Below are 14,506 nucleotides of genomic sequence, written 5' to 3'. Positions count from 1 at the left end.
ACTCCTGTCTCCCCGAGACTGTCCGGAACTCCTGTCTACCAAGACTGTCTGGAACTCCTGTCTCCCCGAGACTGTCTGGAACTCCTGTCTCCCCGAGACTGTCTGGACCTCCTGTCTACCCGAGACTGTCTGGAACTCCTGTCTCCCCGAGACTGTCTGGAACTCCTGTCTCCCTGTGACTGTCTGGAACTCCTGTCTCCCCGAGACTGTCTGGAACTCCTGTCTCCCTGAGACTGTCTGGAACTCCTGTCTCCCTGTGACTGTCTGGAACTACTGTCTCCCCGAGACTGTCTGGAACTCCTGTCTCCCCGAGACTGTCTGGAACTCCTGTCTCCCCGAGACTGTCTGGAACTCCTGTCTCTCTTAGACTGTCTGGAACTCCTGTCTCTCTTAGACTGTCTGGAACTCCTGTCTCCCCGAGACTGTCTGGAACTCCTGTCTCCCCAAGACTGTCTGGAACTCCTTTCTCCCTGAGACTGTCTGGAACCCCTGTCTCCCTCAGACTGTCTGGAACTCCTGTCTCCCTGAGACTGTCTGGAACTCCTGTCTTCCCGAGACTGTCTGGAACTCATGTCTCCCTGAGACTGTCTGGAACTCCTGTCTCTCTTAGACTGTCTGGAACTCCTGTCTCTCTTAGACTGTCTGGAACTCCTGTCTCCCCGAGACTGTCTGGAACTCCTGTCTCCCCAAGACTGTCTGGAACTCCTTTCTCCCTGAGACTGTCTGGAACCCCTGTCTCCCTCAGACTGTCTGGAACTCCTGTCTCCCTGAGACTGTCTGGAACTCCTGTCTCCCTGAGACGGTCTGGAACTCCTGTCTCCCTGAGACTGTCTGGAACTCCTGTCTACCCGAGACTGTCTGGAACTCCTGTCTACCCGAGACTGTCTGGAACCCCTGTCTCCCTGAGACTGTCTGGAACTCCTGTCTACCCGAGACTGTCTGGAACTTCTGTCTACCCGAGACTGTCTGGAACCCTGTCTCCCCGAGACTGTCTGGAACTCCTGTCGCCCCGAGACTGTCTGGAACTCCTGTCTCCCTGAGACTGTCTGGAACTCCTGTCTACCCGAGACAGTCTGGAACTCCTGTCTACCTGAGACTGTCTGGAACCCCTGTCTCCCTCAGACTGTCTGGAACTCCTGTCTCCCTGAGACTGTCTGGAACTCCTGTCTCCCTGATACTGTCTGGAACGCCTGTCTCCCTGTGACTGTCTGGAACTCCCGCCTCTCTCAGACTGTCTGGAACTCCTGTCTCCCCGAGACTCTCGGAACTCCTGTCACTCTCAGGTTGTCTGGAACGCCTGTCTCCCTGTGACTGTCTGGAACTCCCGCCTCTCTCAGACTGTCTGGAACGCCTGTCTCCCCGAGACTGTCTGGAACTCCTTTCTCCTTGAGATTGTCTGGAACTCCTGTCTTCCCGAGACTGTCTGGAACTCATGTCTCCCTGAGACTGTCTGGAACTCCTGTCTCCCCGAGACTGTCTGGAACTCCTGTCGCCCCGAGACTGTCTGGAACTCCTGTCTCCCCGAGACTGTCTGGAATTCCTGTCTCCCTCAGACTGTCTGGAACTCCTGTCTCTCTTAGACTGTCTGGTACTCCTGTCTCCCTGAGAGTGTCTGGAAATCCTGTATCTCTCAGACTGTCTGGAACTCCTGTCTCTCTTAGACTGTCTGGAACTCCTGTCTCCCTGAGACTGTCTGGAACTCCTGTCTCTCTCAGACTGTCTGGAACTCCTGTCTCTCTCAGATTGTCTGGAACTCCTGTCTCCCCGAGACTGTCTGGAACCCCTGTCTCCCCGAGACTGTCTGGAACTCCTGTCTCTCTTAGACTGTCTGGAACTCCTGTCTCTCTCAGACTGTCTGGAACTCCTGTCTTCCCGAGACTGTCTGGAACTCCTGTCTCCCCGAGACTGTCTGGAACTCCTGTCTTCCCGAGACTGTCTGGAACTCCTGTCTCCCCGAGACTGTCTGGAACTCCTGTCTCCCCGAGACTGTCTGGAACTCCTGTCTCCCCGAGACTGTCTGGAACTCCTGTCTCTCTCAGACTGTCTGGAACTCCTGTCTCCCTGAGACTGTCTGGAACTCCTGTCTCTCTTAGACTGTCTGGAACTCCTGTCTCCCCGAGACTGTCTGGAACTCCTGTCTCTCTTAGACTGTCTGGAACTCCTGTCTCCCCGAGACTGTCTGGAACTCCTGTCTCCCCGAGACTGTCTGGAACTCCTGTCTCCCTCAGTCTGTCTGGAACTCCTGTCTCCCTGAGATGGTCTGGAACCCCTGTCTCCCTGAGACTGTCTGGAACTCCTGTCTCCCTGAGACTGTCTGGAACTCCTGTCTCCCTGAGACTGTCTGGAACTCCTGTCTCCCCGAGACTGTCTGGAACTCCTGTCTCTCTTAGACTGTCTGGAACTCCTGTCTCCCTGAGACTGTCTGGACCTCCTGTCTCCCTGAGACTGTCTGGAACTCCTGTCTCCCTGAGACTGTCTGGAACTCCTGTCTCCCTGAGACTGTCTGGAACTCCTGTCTCCCTGAGATGGTCTGGAACTCCTGTCTCCCCGAGACTGTCTGGAACTCCTGTCTCTCTTAGACTGTCTGGAACTCCTGTCTCCCTGAGACTGTCGGGAACTCCTGTCTCCCTGAGACTGTCTGGAATTCCTGTCTCCCTCAGACTGTCTGGAACTCCTGTCTCTCTTAGACTGTCTGGTACTCCTGTCTCCCTGAGAGTGTCTGGAAATCCTGTATCTCTCAGACTGTCTGGAACTCCTGTCTCTCTTAGACTGTCTGGAACTCCTGTCTCTCTCAGATTGTCTGGAACTCCTGTCTCCCCGAGACTGTCTGGAACCCCTGTCTCCCCGAGACTGTCTGGAACTCCTGTCTCTCTTAGACTGTCTGGAACTCCTGTCTCTCTCAGACTGTCTGGAACTCCTGTCTTCCCGAGACTGTCTGGAACTCCTGTCTCCCCGAGACTGTCTGGAACTCCTGTCTCCCCGAGACTGTCTGGAACTCCTGTCTCCCCGAGACTGTCTGGAACTCCTGTCTCCCCGAGACTGTCTGGAACTCCTGTCTCTCTCAGACTGTCTGGAACTCCTGTCTCCCTGAGACTGTCTGGAACTCCTGTCTCTCTTAGACTGTCTGGAACTCCTGTCTCCCCGAGACTGTCTGGAACTCCTGTCTCTCTTAGACTGTCTGGAACTCCTGTCTCCCCGAGACTGTCTGGAACTCCTGTCTCCCCGAGACTGTCTGGAACTCCTGTCTCCCTCAGTCTGTCTGGAACTCCTGTCTCCCCGAGACTGTCTGGAACTCCTGTCTCCCTCAGTCTGTCTGGAACTCCTGTCTCCCTGAGACTGTCTGGATCTCCTGTCTCCCTGAGACTGTCTGGAACTCCTGTCTCCCCGAGACTGTCTGGAACTCCTGTCTATCTTAGACTGTCTGGAACTCCTGTCTCCCTGAGACTGTCTGGAACTCCTGTCTCCCTGAGACTGTCTGGAACTCCTGTCTCCCTGAGACTGTCTGGAACTCCTGTCTCCCTGAGACTGTCTGGAACTCCTGTCTCCCTGAGACTGTCTGGAACTCCTGTCTCCCTGAGATGGTCTGGAACTCCTGTCTCCCCGAGACTGTCTGGAACTCCTGTCTCTCTTAGACTGTCTGGAACTCCTGTCTCCCTGAGACTGTCGGGAACTCCTGTCTCCCTGAGTCTGTCTGGAACTCCTGCCTCTCCCTGACTGTCTGGAACTGCTGTCTCCCTGAGACTGTCTGGAACTCCTGTCTCCCTGAGACTGTCTGGAACGCCTGTCTCCCCGAGACTCTCTGGAACCCCTGTCTCCCTGAGACAGTCCGGAACTCCTGTCTCCCTGTGACTGTCTGGAACTCCTGCCTCTCTCAGACTGTCTGGAACTCCGGTCACTTTCAGGTTGTCTGGAACTCCTGTCTCCCTGAGACTGTCTGGAACTCCTGTCTCCCCGAGACTGTTGGAACTCCTGTCTCCCCGAGACTGTCTGGAACTCCTCTCTCCCAAGAGACTGTCTGGAACTCCTGTCTCCCCGAGACTGTCTGGAACTCCTGTCTCCCCGAGACTGTCTGGAACTCCTGTCTCCCCGAGACTGTCTGGAACTCCTGTCTCCCCGAGACTGTCTGGAACTCCAGTCTCTCTTAGACTGTCTGGAACTCCTGTCTCCCCGAGACTGTCTGGAACTCCTGTCTCTCTTAGACTGTCTGGAACTCCTGTCTCCCTGAGACTGTCTGGAACTCCTGTCTCCCCGAGACTGTCTGGAACTCCTGTCTCCCTCAGACTGTCTGGAACTCCTGTCTCCCCGAGACTGTCTGGAACCCCTGTCTCCCCGAAACTGTCTGGAACTCCTGTCTCCCCGAGACTGTCTGGAACTCCTGTCTCCCCGAGACTGTCTGGAACTCCTGTCTCCCCGAGACTGTCTGGAACTCCTGTCTCTCTCAGACTGTCTGGAACTCCTGTCTCCCTGAGATGGTCTGGAACTCCTGTCTCTCTCAGACTGTCTGGAACCCCTGTCTCCCCGAAACTGTCTGGAACTCCTGTCTCCCTCAGACTGTCTGGAACTCCTGTCTCTCTTAGACTGTCTGGAACTCCTGTCTCCCCGAAACTGTCTGGAACTCCTGTCTCCCTCAGACTGTCTGGAACTCCTGTCTCCCTGAGATGGTCTGGAACTCCTGTCTCCCCGAGACTGTCTGGAACTCCTGTCTCTCTTAGACTGTCTGGAACTCCTGTCTCCCCGAGACTGCCTGGAACTCCTGTCTCCCCGAGACTGTCTGGAACTCCTGTCTCCCCGAAACTGTCTGGAACTCCTGTCTCCCTCAGTCTGTCTGGAACTCCTGTCTCCCCGAGATGGTCTGGAACCCCTGTCTCCCTGAGACTGTCTGGAACTCCTGTCTCCCTGAGACTGTCTGGAACTCCTGTCTCCCTGAGACTGTCTGGAACTCCTGTCTCCCTGAGACTGTCTGGAACTCCTGTCTCCCTGAGATGGTCTGGAACTCCTGTCTCCCTGAGACTGTCTGGAACTCCTGTCTCCCTGAGACTGTCTGGAACTCCTGTCTCCCCGAGACTGTCTGGAACTCCTGTCTCCCCGAGACTGTCTGGAACTCCTGTCTCCCCGAGACTGTCTGTAACTCCTGTCTCCCTGAGACTGTCTGGAACTCCTGTCTCCCTGAGACTGTCTGGAACTCCTGTCTCCCCGAGACTGTCTGTAACTCCTGTCTCCCTGAGACTGTCTGGAACTCCTGTCTCCCTGAGACTGTCTGGAACTCCTGTCTCCCTGAGACTGTCTGGAACTCCTGTCTCTCTCAGACTGTCTGGAACTCCTGTCTCTCCGAGACTGTCTGGAACTCCTGTCTCTCTCAGACTGTCTGGAACTCCTGTCTCCCTGAGACTGTCTGGAACTCCTGTCTCCCTGAGACTGTCTGGAACTCCTGTCTCCCTCAGACTGTCTGGAACTCCTGTCTCCCTCAGACTGTCTGGAACTCCTGTCTCCCTGAGACTGTCTGGAACTCCTGTCTCTCCGAGACTGTCTGGAACTCCTGTCTCTCTCAGACTGTCTGGAACTCCTGTCTCCCTGAGACTGTCTGGAACTCCTGTCTCCCTGAGACTGTCTGGAACTCCTGCCTCTCTCAGACTGTCTGGAACTCCTGTCTCCCTGAGACTGTCTGGAACTCCTGTCTCCCTGAGACTGTCTGGAACTCCTGTCTCCCTGAGACTGTCTGGAACTCCTGTCTCTCTCAGACTGTCTGGAACTCCTGTCTCCCTGAGACTGTCTGGAACTCCTGTCTCCCTGAGACTGTCTGGAACTCCTGTCTCCCTGAGACTGTCTGGAACTCCTGCCTCTCTCAGACTGTCTGGAACTCCTGTCTCCCTGAGACTGTCTGGAACTCCTGTCTCCCTGAGACTGTCTGGAACTCCTGTCTCCCCGAGACTGTCTGGATCTCCTGTCTCCCCGAGACTCTCTGGAACCCCTGTCTCCCTGAGACAGTCTGGAACGCCTGTCTCCCTGTGACTGTCTGGAACTCCTGCCTCTCTCAGACTGTCTGGAACTCCTGTCTCCCTGAGACAGTCTGGAACTCCTGTCTCCCCGAGACTGTCTGGAACTCCTGTCTCCCTGAGACTGTCTGGAACTCCTGTCTCCCCGAGACTGTCTGGAACTCCTGTCTCCCCGAGACTGTCTGGAACTCCTGTCTCCCCGAGACTGTCTGGAACTCCTGTCTCCCTAAGACTGTCTGGAACTCCTGTCTCCCCGAGACTGTCTGGAACTCCTGTCTCCCCGAGACTGTCTGGAACTCCTGTCTCCCCGAGACTGTCTGGAACTCCTGTCTCCCCGAGACTGTCTGGAACTCCTGTCTCCCCGAGACTGCCTGGAACTTCTGTCTCCCCGAGACTGTCTGGAACTCCTGTCTCTCTTAGACTGTCTGGAACTCCTGTCTCCCTGAGACTGTCTGGAACTCCTGTCTCCCCGAGACTGTCTGGAACTCCTGTCTCCCTCAGACGGTCTGGAACTCCTGTCTCCCCGAGACTGTCTGGAACCCCTGTCTCCCCGAAACTGTCTGGAACTCCTGTCTCCCTCAGACTGTCTGGAACTCCTGTCTCCCCGAGACTGTCTGGAACTCCTGTCTCCCCGAGACTGTCTGGAACTCCTGTCTCTCTCAGACTGTCTGGAACTCCTGTCTCCCTGAGATGGTCTGGAACTCCTGTCTCTCTCAGACTGTCTGGAACCCTTGTCTCCCCGAAACTGTCTGGAACTCCTGTCTCCCTCAGACTGTCTGGAACTCCTGTCTCCCCGAGACTGTCTGGAACTCCTGTCTCCCCGAGACTGTCTGGAACTCCTGTCTCCCCGAGACTGTCTGGAACTCCTGTCTCTCTTAGACTGTCTGGAACTCCTGTCTCCCTCAGTCTGTCTGGAACTCCTGTCTCCCTCAGTCTGTCTGGAACTCCTGTCTCACTGAGATGATCTGGAACTCCTGTCTCCCTGAGCTGGTCTGGAACTCCTGTCTCCCTGAGACTGTCTGGAACTCCTGTCTCCCCGAGACTGTCTGGAACTCCTGTCTCTCTCAGACTGTCTGGAACTCCTGTCTCCCTGAGATGGTCTGGAACTCCTGTCTCTCTCAGACTGTCTGGAACCCCTGTCTCCCCGAAACTGTCTGGAACTCCTGTCTCCCTCAGACTGTCTGGAACTCCTGTCTCTCTTAGACTGTCTGGAACTCCTGTCTCCCCGAAACTGTCTGGAACTCCTGTCTCCCTCAGACTGTCTGGAACTCCTGTCTCCCTGAGATGGTCTGGAACTCCTGTCTCCCCGAGACTGTCTGGAACTCCTGTCTCTCTTAGACTGTCTGGAACTCCTGTCTCCCCGAGACTGCCTGGAACTCCTGTCTCCCCGAGACTGTCTGGAACTCCTGTCTCCCCGAGACTGTCTGGAACTCCTGTCTCCCTAAGACTGTCTGGAACTCCTGTCTCCCCGAGACTGTCTGGAACTCCTGTCTCCCCGAGACTGTCTGGAACCCCTGTCTCCCCGAGACTGTCTGGAACTCCTGTCTCCCCGAGACTGTCTGGAACTCCAGTCTCTCTTAGACTGTCTGGAACTCCTGTCTCCCTGAGACTGTCTGGAACTCCTGTCTCCCCGAGACTGTCTGGAACTCCTGTCTCCCCGAGACTGTCTGGAACTCCTGTCTCCCCGAGACTGTCTGGAACTCCAGTCTCTCTTAGACTGTCTGGAACTCCAGTCTCTCTTAGACTGTCTGGAACTCCTGTCTCCCTGAGACTGACTGGAACTCCTGTCTCCCTCAGACTGTCTGGAACTCCTGTCTCCCCGAGACTGTCTGGAACTCCTGTCTCCCCGAGACTGTCTGGAACTCCTGTCTCTCTCAGACTGTCTGGAACTCCTGTCTCCCTGAGATGGTCTGGAACTCCTGTCTCTCTCAGACTGTCTGGAACCCTTGTCTCCCCGAAACTGTCTGGAACTCCTGTCTCCCTCAGACTGTCTGGAACTCCTGTCTCCCCGAGACTGTCTGGAACTCCTGTCTCCCCGAGACTGTCTGGAACTCCTGTCTCCCCGAGACTGTCTGGAACTCCTGTCTCTCTTTGACTGTCTGGAACTCCTGTCTCCCTCAGTCTGTCTGGAACTCCTGTCGCCCTGAGATGGTCTCGAACTCCTGTCTCTCTTAGACTGTCTGGAACTCCTGTCTCCCTCAGTCTGTCTGGAACTCCTGTCTCCCTCAGTCTGTCTGGAACTCCTGTCTCACTGAGATGGTCTGGAACTCCTGTCTCCCTGAGCTGGTCTGGAACTCCTGTATCCCTGAGACTGTCTGGAACTCCTGTCTCCCTGAGATGGTCTGGAACTCCTGTCTCCCCGAGACTGTCTGGAACTCCTGTCTCCCTGAGATGGTCTGGAACCCCTGTCTCCCCGAGACTGTCTGGAACTCCTGTCTCCCTGAGATGGTCTGGAACTCCTGTCTCCCCAAGACTGTCTGGAACTCCTGTCTCCCTCAGTCTGTCTGGAACTCCTGTCTCCCTGAGATGGTCTGGAACCCCTGTCTCCCTGAGACTGTCTGGAACTCCTGTCTCCCTGAGACTGTCTGGAACCCCTGTCTCCCTGAGACTGTCTGGAACCCCTGTCTCCCTGAGACAGTCTGGAACTCCTGTCTCTCTTAGACTGTCTGGAACTCCTGTCTCCCTGAGACTGTCTGGAACTCCTGTCTCCCCGAGACTGTCTGGAACCCCTGTCTCCCTGAGACAGTCTGGAACTCCTGTCTCCCCGAGACTGTCTGGAACCCCTGTCTCCCTGAGACTGTCTGGAACCCCTGTCTCCCTGAGACAGTCTGGAACTCCTGTCTCTCTTAGACTGTCTGGAACTCCTGTCTCCCTGAGACTGTCTGGAACTCCTGTCTCCCCGAGACTGTCTGGAACCCCTGTCTCCCTGAGACAGTCTGGAACTCCTGTCTCCCCGAGACTGTCTGGAATTCCTGTCTCCCCGAGACTGTCTGGAACTCCTGTCTCCCCGAGACTGTCTGGAATTCCTGTCTCCCTGAGACTGTCTGGAACTCCTGTCTCCCCGAGACTGTCTGGAACCCCTGTCTCCCTGAGACAGTCTGGAACTCCTGTCTCCCCGAGACTGTCTGGAACTCCTGTCTCCCCGAGACTGTCTGGAACTCCTGTCTCCCCGAGACTGTCTGGAACTCCTGTCTCCCCGAGACTGTCTGGAACTCCTGTCTCCCTGAGACTGTCTGGAACTCCTGTCTCTCCGAGACTGTCTGGAACTCCTGTCTCCCCGAGACTGTCTGGAACTCCTGTCTCCCTGAGACAGTCTGGAACTCCTGTCTCCCCGAGACTGTCTGGAACTCCTGTATCTCTCAGACTGTCTGGAACTCCTGTCTCTCTCAGACTGTCTGGAACTCCTGTCTCCCCGAGACTGTCTGGAACTCCTGTCTCCCTGAGACAGTCTGGAACTCCTGTCTCCCCGAGACTGTCTGGAACTCCTGTCTCCCCGAGACTGTCTGGAACTCCTGTCTCCCCGAGACTGTCTGGAACTCCTGTCTCTCTCAGACTGTCTGGAACCCCTGTCTCCCCGAGACTGTCTGGAACTCCTGTCTCCCTGAGACTGTCTGGAACTCCTGTCCCCCTGAGACTGTCTGGAACTCCTGTCTCCCCGAGACTCTCTGGAACCCCTGTCTCTCTCAGACATGTCTGGAACTCCTGTCTCCCCGAGACAGTCTGGAACTCCTGTCTCTCTCAGACTGTCTGGAACCCCTGTCTCCCCAAGACTGTCTGGAACTCCTGTCTCCCCGAGACTGTCTGGAACTCCTGTCTCTCTCAGACTGTCTGGAACCCCTGTCTCCCTGAGACTGTCTGGAACTCCTGTCTCCCTCAGACTGTCTGGAACTCCTGTCTCCCCAAGACTGTCTGGAACTCCTGTCTCCCCGAGACTGTCTGGAACTCCTGTCTCCCCGAGACAGTCTGGAACCCCTGTCTCCCTCAGACTGTCTGGAACTCCTGTCTCCCCGAGACTGTCTGGAACTCCTGTCTCCCCGAGACTGTCTGGAACTCCTGTCTCCATGAGACTGTCTGGAACTCCTGTCTCCCCGAGACTGTCTGGAACTCCTGTCTCCCTGAGACTGTCTGGAACTCCTGTCCCCCTGAGACTGTCTGGAACTCCCGCCTCTCTCAGGTTGTCTGGAACCCCTGTCTCCCTGAGACTGTCTGGAACTCCTGTCTCCCTGAGACTGTCTGGAACTCCTGTCTCCCTCAGTCTGTCTGGAACTCCTGTCTCCCTCAGACTGTCTGGAACTCCTGTCTACCTGCGACTGTCTGGACCTCCTGTCTCCCTCAGTCTGTCTGGAACTCCTGTCTCACTGAGATGGTCTGGAACTCCTGTCTCCCTGAGATGGTCTGGAACTCCTGTCTCCCCGAGATGGTCTGGAACTCCTGTCTCCCCGAGACTGTCTGGAACTCCTGTCTCCCCGAGACTGTCTGGAACTCCTGTCTCCCTGAGATGGTCTGGAACTCCTGTCTCCCCGAGACTGTCTGGAACTTCTGTCTCCCTGAGATGGTCTGGAGCTCCTGTCTCCCTGAGACTGTCTGGAACTCCTGTCTCCCCGAGACTGTCTGGAACCCCTGTCTCCCTGAGACAGTCTGGAACTCCTGTCTCCCTGAGACTGTCTGGAACTCCTGTCTCCCCGAGACTGTCTGGAACCCCTGTCTCCCTGAGACAGTCTGGAACTCCTGTCTCCCCGAGACTGTCTGGAACTCCTATCTCCCCGAGACTGTCTGGAACTCCTGTCTCCCCGAGACTGTCTGGAACTCCTGTCTCCCCGAGACTGTCTGGAACTCCTGTCTCCCTGAGACTGTCTGGGACTCCTGTCTCTCCGAGACTGTCTGGAACTCCTGTCTCCCCGAGACTGTCTGGAACTCCTGTCTCCCTGAGACAGTCTGGAACTCCTGTCTCCCCGAGACTGTCTGGAACTCCTGCCTCTCTCAGACTGTCTGGAACTCCTGTCTCCCCGAGACTGTCTGGAACTCCTGTCTCCCTGAGACAGTCTGGAACTCCTGTCTCCCCGAGACTGTCTGGAACTCCTGTCTCCCCGAGACTGTCTGGAACTCCTGTCTCTCTCAGACTGTCTGGAACCCCTGTCTCCCCGAGACTGTCTGGAACTCCTGTCTCCCTGAGACTGTCTGGAACTCCTGTCCCCCTGAGACTGTCTGGAACTCCTGTCTCTCTCAGACTGTCTGGAACCCCTGTCTCCCCGAGACTGTCTGGAACTCCTGTCTCCCTGAGACTGTCTGGAACTCCTGTCTCTCTCAGACTGTCTGGAACCCCTGTCTCCCTGAGACTGTCTGGAACTCCTGTCTCCCTCAGACTGTCTGGAACTCCTGTCTCCCCAAGACTGTCTGGAACTCCTGTCTGCCCGAGACTGTCTGGAACTCATGTCTCCCCGAGACAGTCTGGAACCCCTGTCTCCCTCAGACTGTCTGGAACTCCTGTCTCCCCGAGACTGTCTGGAACTCCTGTCTCCCCGAGACTGTCTGGAACTCCTGTCTCCCCGAGACTGTCTGGAACTCCTGTCTCCCCGAGACTGTCTGGAACTCCTGTCTCCCTGAGACTGTCTGGAACTCCTGTCCCCCTGAGACTGTCTGGAACTCCCGCCTCTCTCAGTCTGTCTGGAACTCCTGTCTCCCCGAGACTGTCTGGAACTCCTGTCTCCCTGAGACTGTCTGGAACTCCTGTCCCCCTGAGACTGTCTGGAACTCCTGTCTGCCCGAGACTGTCTGGAACTCATGTCTCCCCGAGACAGTCTGGAACCCCTGTCTCCCTGAGACTGTCTGGAACTCCCGCCTCTCTCAGTCTGTCTGGAACTCCTGTCTCCCAGAGGCTGTCTGGAACTCCTGCCTCCCTGAGGCTGTCTGGAACTCCTGTCTTCCCAAAAGTGTCTGGAACTCCTGTCTTCCCAAGACTGTCTGGAACACCTGACTCCCTGAGACTGTCTGGAACTCCTGTCTCCCTCAGACTGTCTGGAACTCCTGTCTCCCCGAGACTCTCTGGAACTCCTGTCTCCCTGAGACTGTCTGGAACTCCTGTCCCCCTGAGACTGTCTGGAACTCCCGCCTCTCTCAGTCTGTCTGGAACTCCTGTCACTCTCAGGTTGTCTGGAACCCCGGTCTCCCTGAGTCTGTCTGGAACTCCTGTCTCCCTCAGTCTGTCTGGAACTCCTGTCTCCCTCAGACTGTCTGGAACTCCTGTCTCCCTGCGACTGTCTGGACCTCCTGTCTCCCTGAGACTGTCTGGAACTCCTGTCTCCCTGAGACTGTCTGGATCTCCTGTCTCCCCGAGACTCTCTGGAACTCCTGTCTCCCTCAGACTGTCTGGAACTCCTGTCTCCCTGAGACTGTCTGGAACGCCCACCTCTCTCAGTCTGTCTGGAACTCCTGTCACTCTCAGGTTGTCTGGAACCCCGGTCTCCCTGAGGCTGTCTGGAACTCCTGTCTTCCCAAAAGTGTCTGGAACTCCTGTCTTCCCAAGACTGTCTGGAACACCTGACTCCCTGAGACTGTCTGGAACTCCTGTCTCCCTCAGACTGTCTGGAACTCCTGTCTCCCCGAGACTCTCTGGAACTCCTGCCTCTCTCAGACTGTCTGGAACTCCTGTCACTCTCACGTTGTCTGGAACCCCTGTCTCCCTGAGACTGTCTGGAACACCCGCCTCTCTCAGACTGTCTGGAACTCCTGTCAGGAACTTCTGTCACCATGAGACTGTCTGGAACTCCTTTCTCTCTCACACTGCCTGGACCCCTGGTTCTATGGGACTGTCTGGAGTTTTCGTCTGTTTGGGTTGTCTGGATTGTGTTTCGAGCTCTGCATCGTCTCACTCAGGGGCAAGAATGGTTCCGCCAAAACAAATGGCTTTTTACTGTCAGATACTTACCTCAAAATCAATTGATTTTGTGAGAAGCAAAGACTGTCCGACTACAGCAACATCTGGTGTATTAGCTGGATTTGATATTCGAACAGGTTCCTGATTTATGGTTATAGTACTGACGACAAAGCCCACTCGGTTATTCTCATCCACGCGTACATGTTTTTCTGGAACACAACAAGCTAAAGGAAGAGAGAAATAACCTTTTTAGTACAAATAACGTACAAACAAAACAGTTGGTCGCATGTTTTGTGAAAAGTACAGCTTACCTCGTTCGAAGGAGCATACTTCCGCAGCACTATTCAGCTGAAGGGCTGCCAACAAAATGAACAGCACATTGCGAGGAACAGACAATGTGAGGCTTGAATCCATTGTCTCGCCAGCACCAGAACGTAAAGGGTCAACAGTCCCAGTCACTGAACCCAAACCCACCCAGCCTCAACTGCTTGTTACTGATAGTGCCTTGGGAACAACCTGAATCCAAATGTTGGGAGGGAAGCGGGTATTGGTGCTAATCTCCTTGTTGTCCCAACCTTTGCTTCATGTACTTATCACTTTATTACTCTCAACCTCTTATCCAGTCACAGTCAAATCCCCACCTTGGAAAGTCATAAAAGCTGATTACGTGTTCTGCATTCCTCTTTAACACAACACCGGCTGCCGGTTAAAGGGTAATGAGATTCAGCCTCTCTTCCAGAGAGAAACACTTCTCGAACAGTTGCCTAATCTGAAAGCCACATTTCCTGATATATTCCCGACAAATTCCTCTGGTCAAAGCAACGAATATCTCACCAAAAGTGGGATCTTCTCCCTTGATTGACCTCAAACTTGTGCAGTGTATACTGTTTCCATGGGGAGAATTTTTACCCCAAACCTTCCCTGGGAGAGGGTTGGCAGGCGACCCATAGTTAGCCACTTAAGGACCAACTCCCACTGCCTGTGATATTTACCAAGAGCGAGGATGCCTTAGCCACGTGTTTTGGGAACACCAGTCGCCTTTTTGCAGGCTGGGGGATTTGGAGAGCCTCACAAATGGGCACCTTTCCACTTTCGCTTGCCCAAGAACTGCCATCTGGAGGGCTCGTGCAGCCTCATGAAGAAGGGTTCTGGACATGCCATGATGAATCTCAATGACTTGTTCTGGCATTCCCCTCTAGTTCAGCTATCGTTGTGAATGTGAGAGGGTAGTATAGAGTTAGAGTGGAACTTAGTGAGTCACTAGGCTGTAGCAGGCTGCAGCCAGGCCTACAGGAAACAATGATTCATCTGTTAATTCATCAGAGGTTGAGAGCACAGCAAATCCTGCAGCAAGGGGGTCTTAGATGAAGACTTGAATGAGGAGTTGTAAAGGAAAAGGCACGCACCCTGGGACGCTGGGTATACTGGCAGGCCTGTCACAGAGCCAGTTGTCACTGTTAAAAAGCATAAAGGACAGCATCTTCCTAACCCATAGCCGCTCCCATTTTAACTTGAAAATATTCCCTTTACTGTCACTGACTGTATCCTGGAACCCCTCCCGAAGAGCACTGTGAGTGTGCCTACACCACACAGGCTGCAGCGGTTCGAGTAATCAGCTCATCGTCATCTTCTTGAAAGC

The 14,506-nt window shown here is 55.1% G+C and overlaps 1 protein-coding gene across 10 annotated transcripts in view; it reads right to left on the bottom strand.

Moving 5' to 3' along the window:
* The window catches only part of LOC140384430 (cadherin-related family member 5-like), a 172,999-nt gene extending 159,543 nt beyond the window's left edge, over nt 1–13,456 (bottom strand). For 4 of the 10 annotated variants that reach the window (XM_072466118.1, XM_072466120.1, XM_072466119.1 and 1 more), the window contains exons 1-2: nt 13,179–13,455; nt 12,919–13,091 (exon numbers count right to left, since the gene is read on the bottom strand). In XM_072466118.1, coding sequence (XP_072322219.1) covers nt 12,919–13,091; nt 13,179–13,281 — 276 coding nt within the window. In that variant the 5' untranslated portion in view covers nt 13,282–13,455. Of the gene's footprint in view, nt 1–12,918; nt 13,092–13,178 lie in introns of all 10 variants that reach the window. The other 6 variants (XM_072466124.1, XM_072466125.1, XM_072466126.1 and 3 more) reach the window with 4 other exon arrangements.
* Nucleotides 13,457–14,506: the final 1,050 nt, after the last annotated feature.

Source organism: Scyliorhinus torazame, chromosome 10 (genome assembly GCF_047496885.1).
Source record: "Scyliorhinus torazame isolate Kashiwa2021f chromosome 10, sScyTor2.1, whole genome shotgun sequence".
NCBI lineage: Eukaryota > Metazoa > Chordata > Chondrichthyes > Carcharhiniformes > Scyliorhinidae > Scyliorhinus > Scyliorhinus torazame.
Note: the sequence above shows the minus strand (reverse complement) of the source record. Positions and strands in the feature narration are given on the sequence as shown.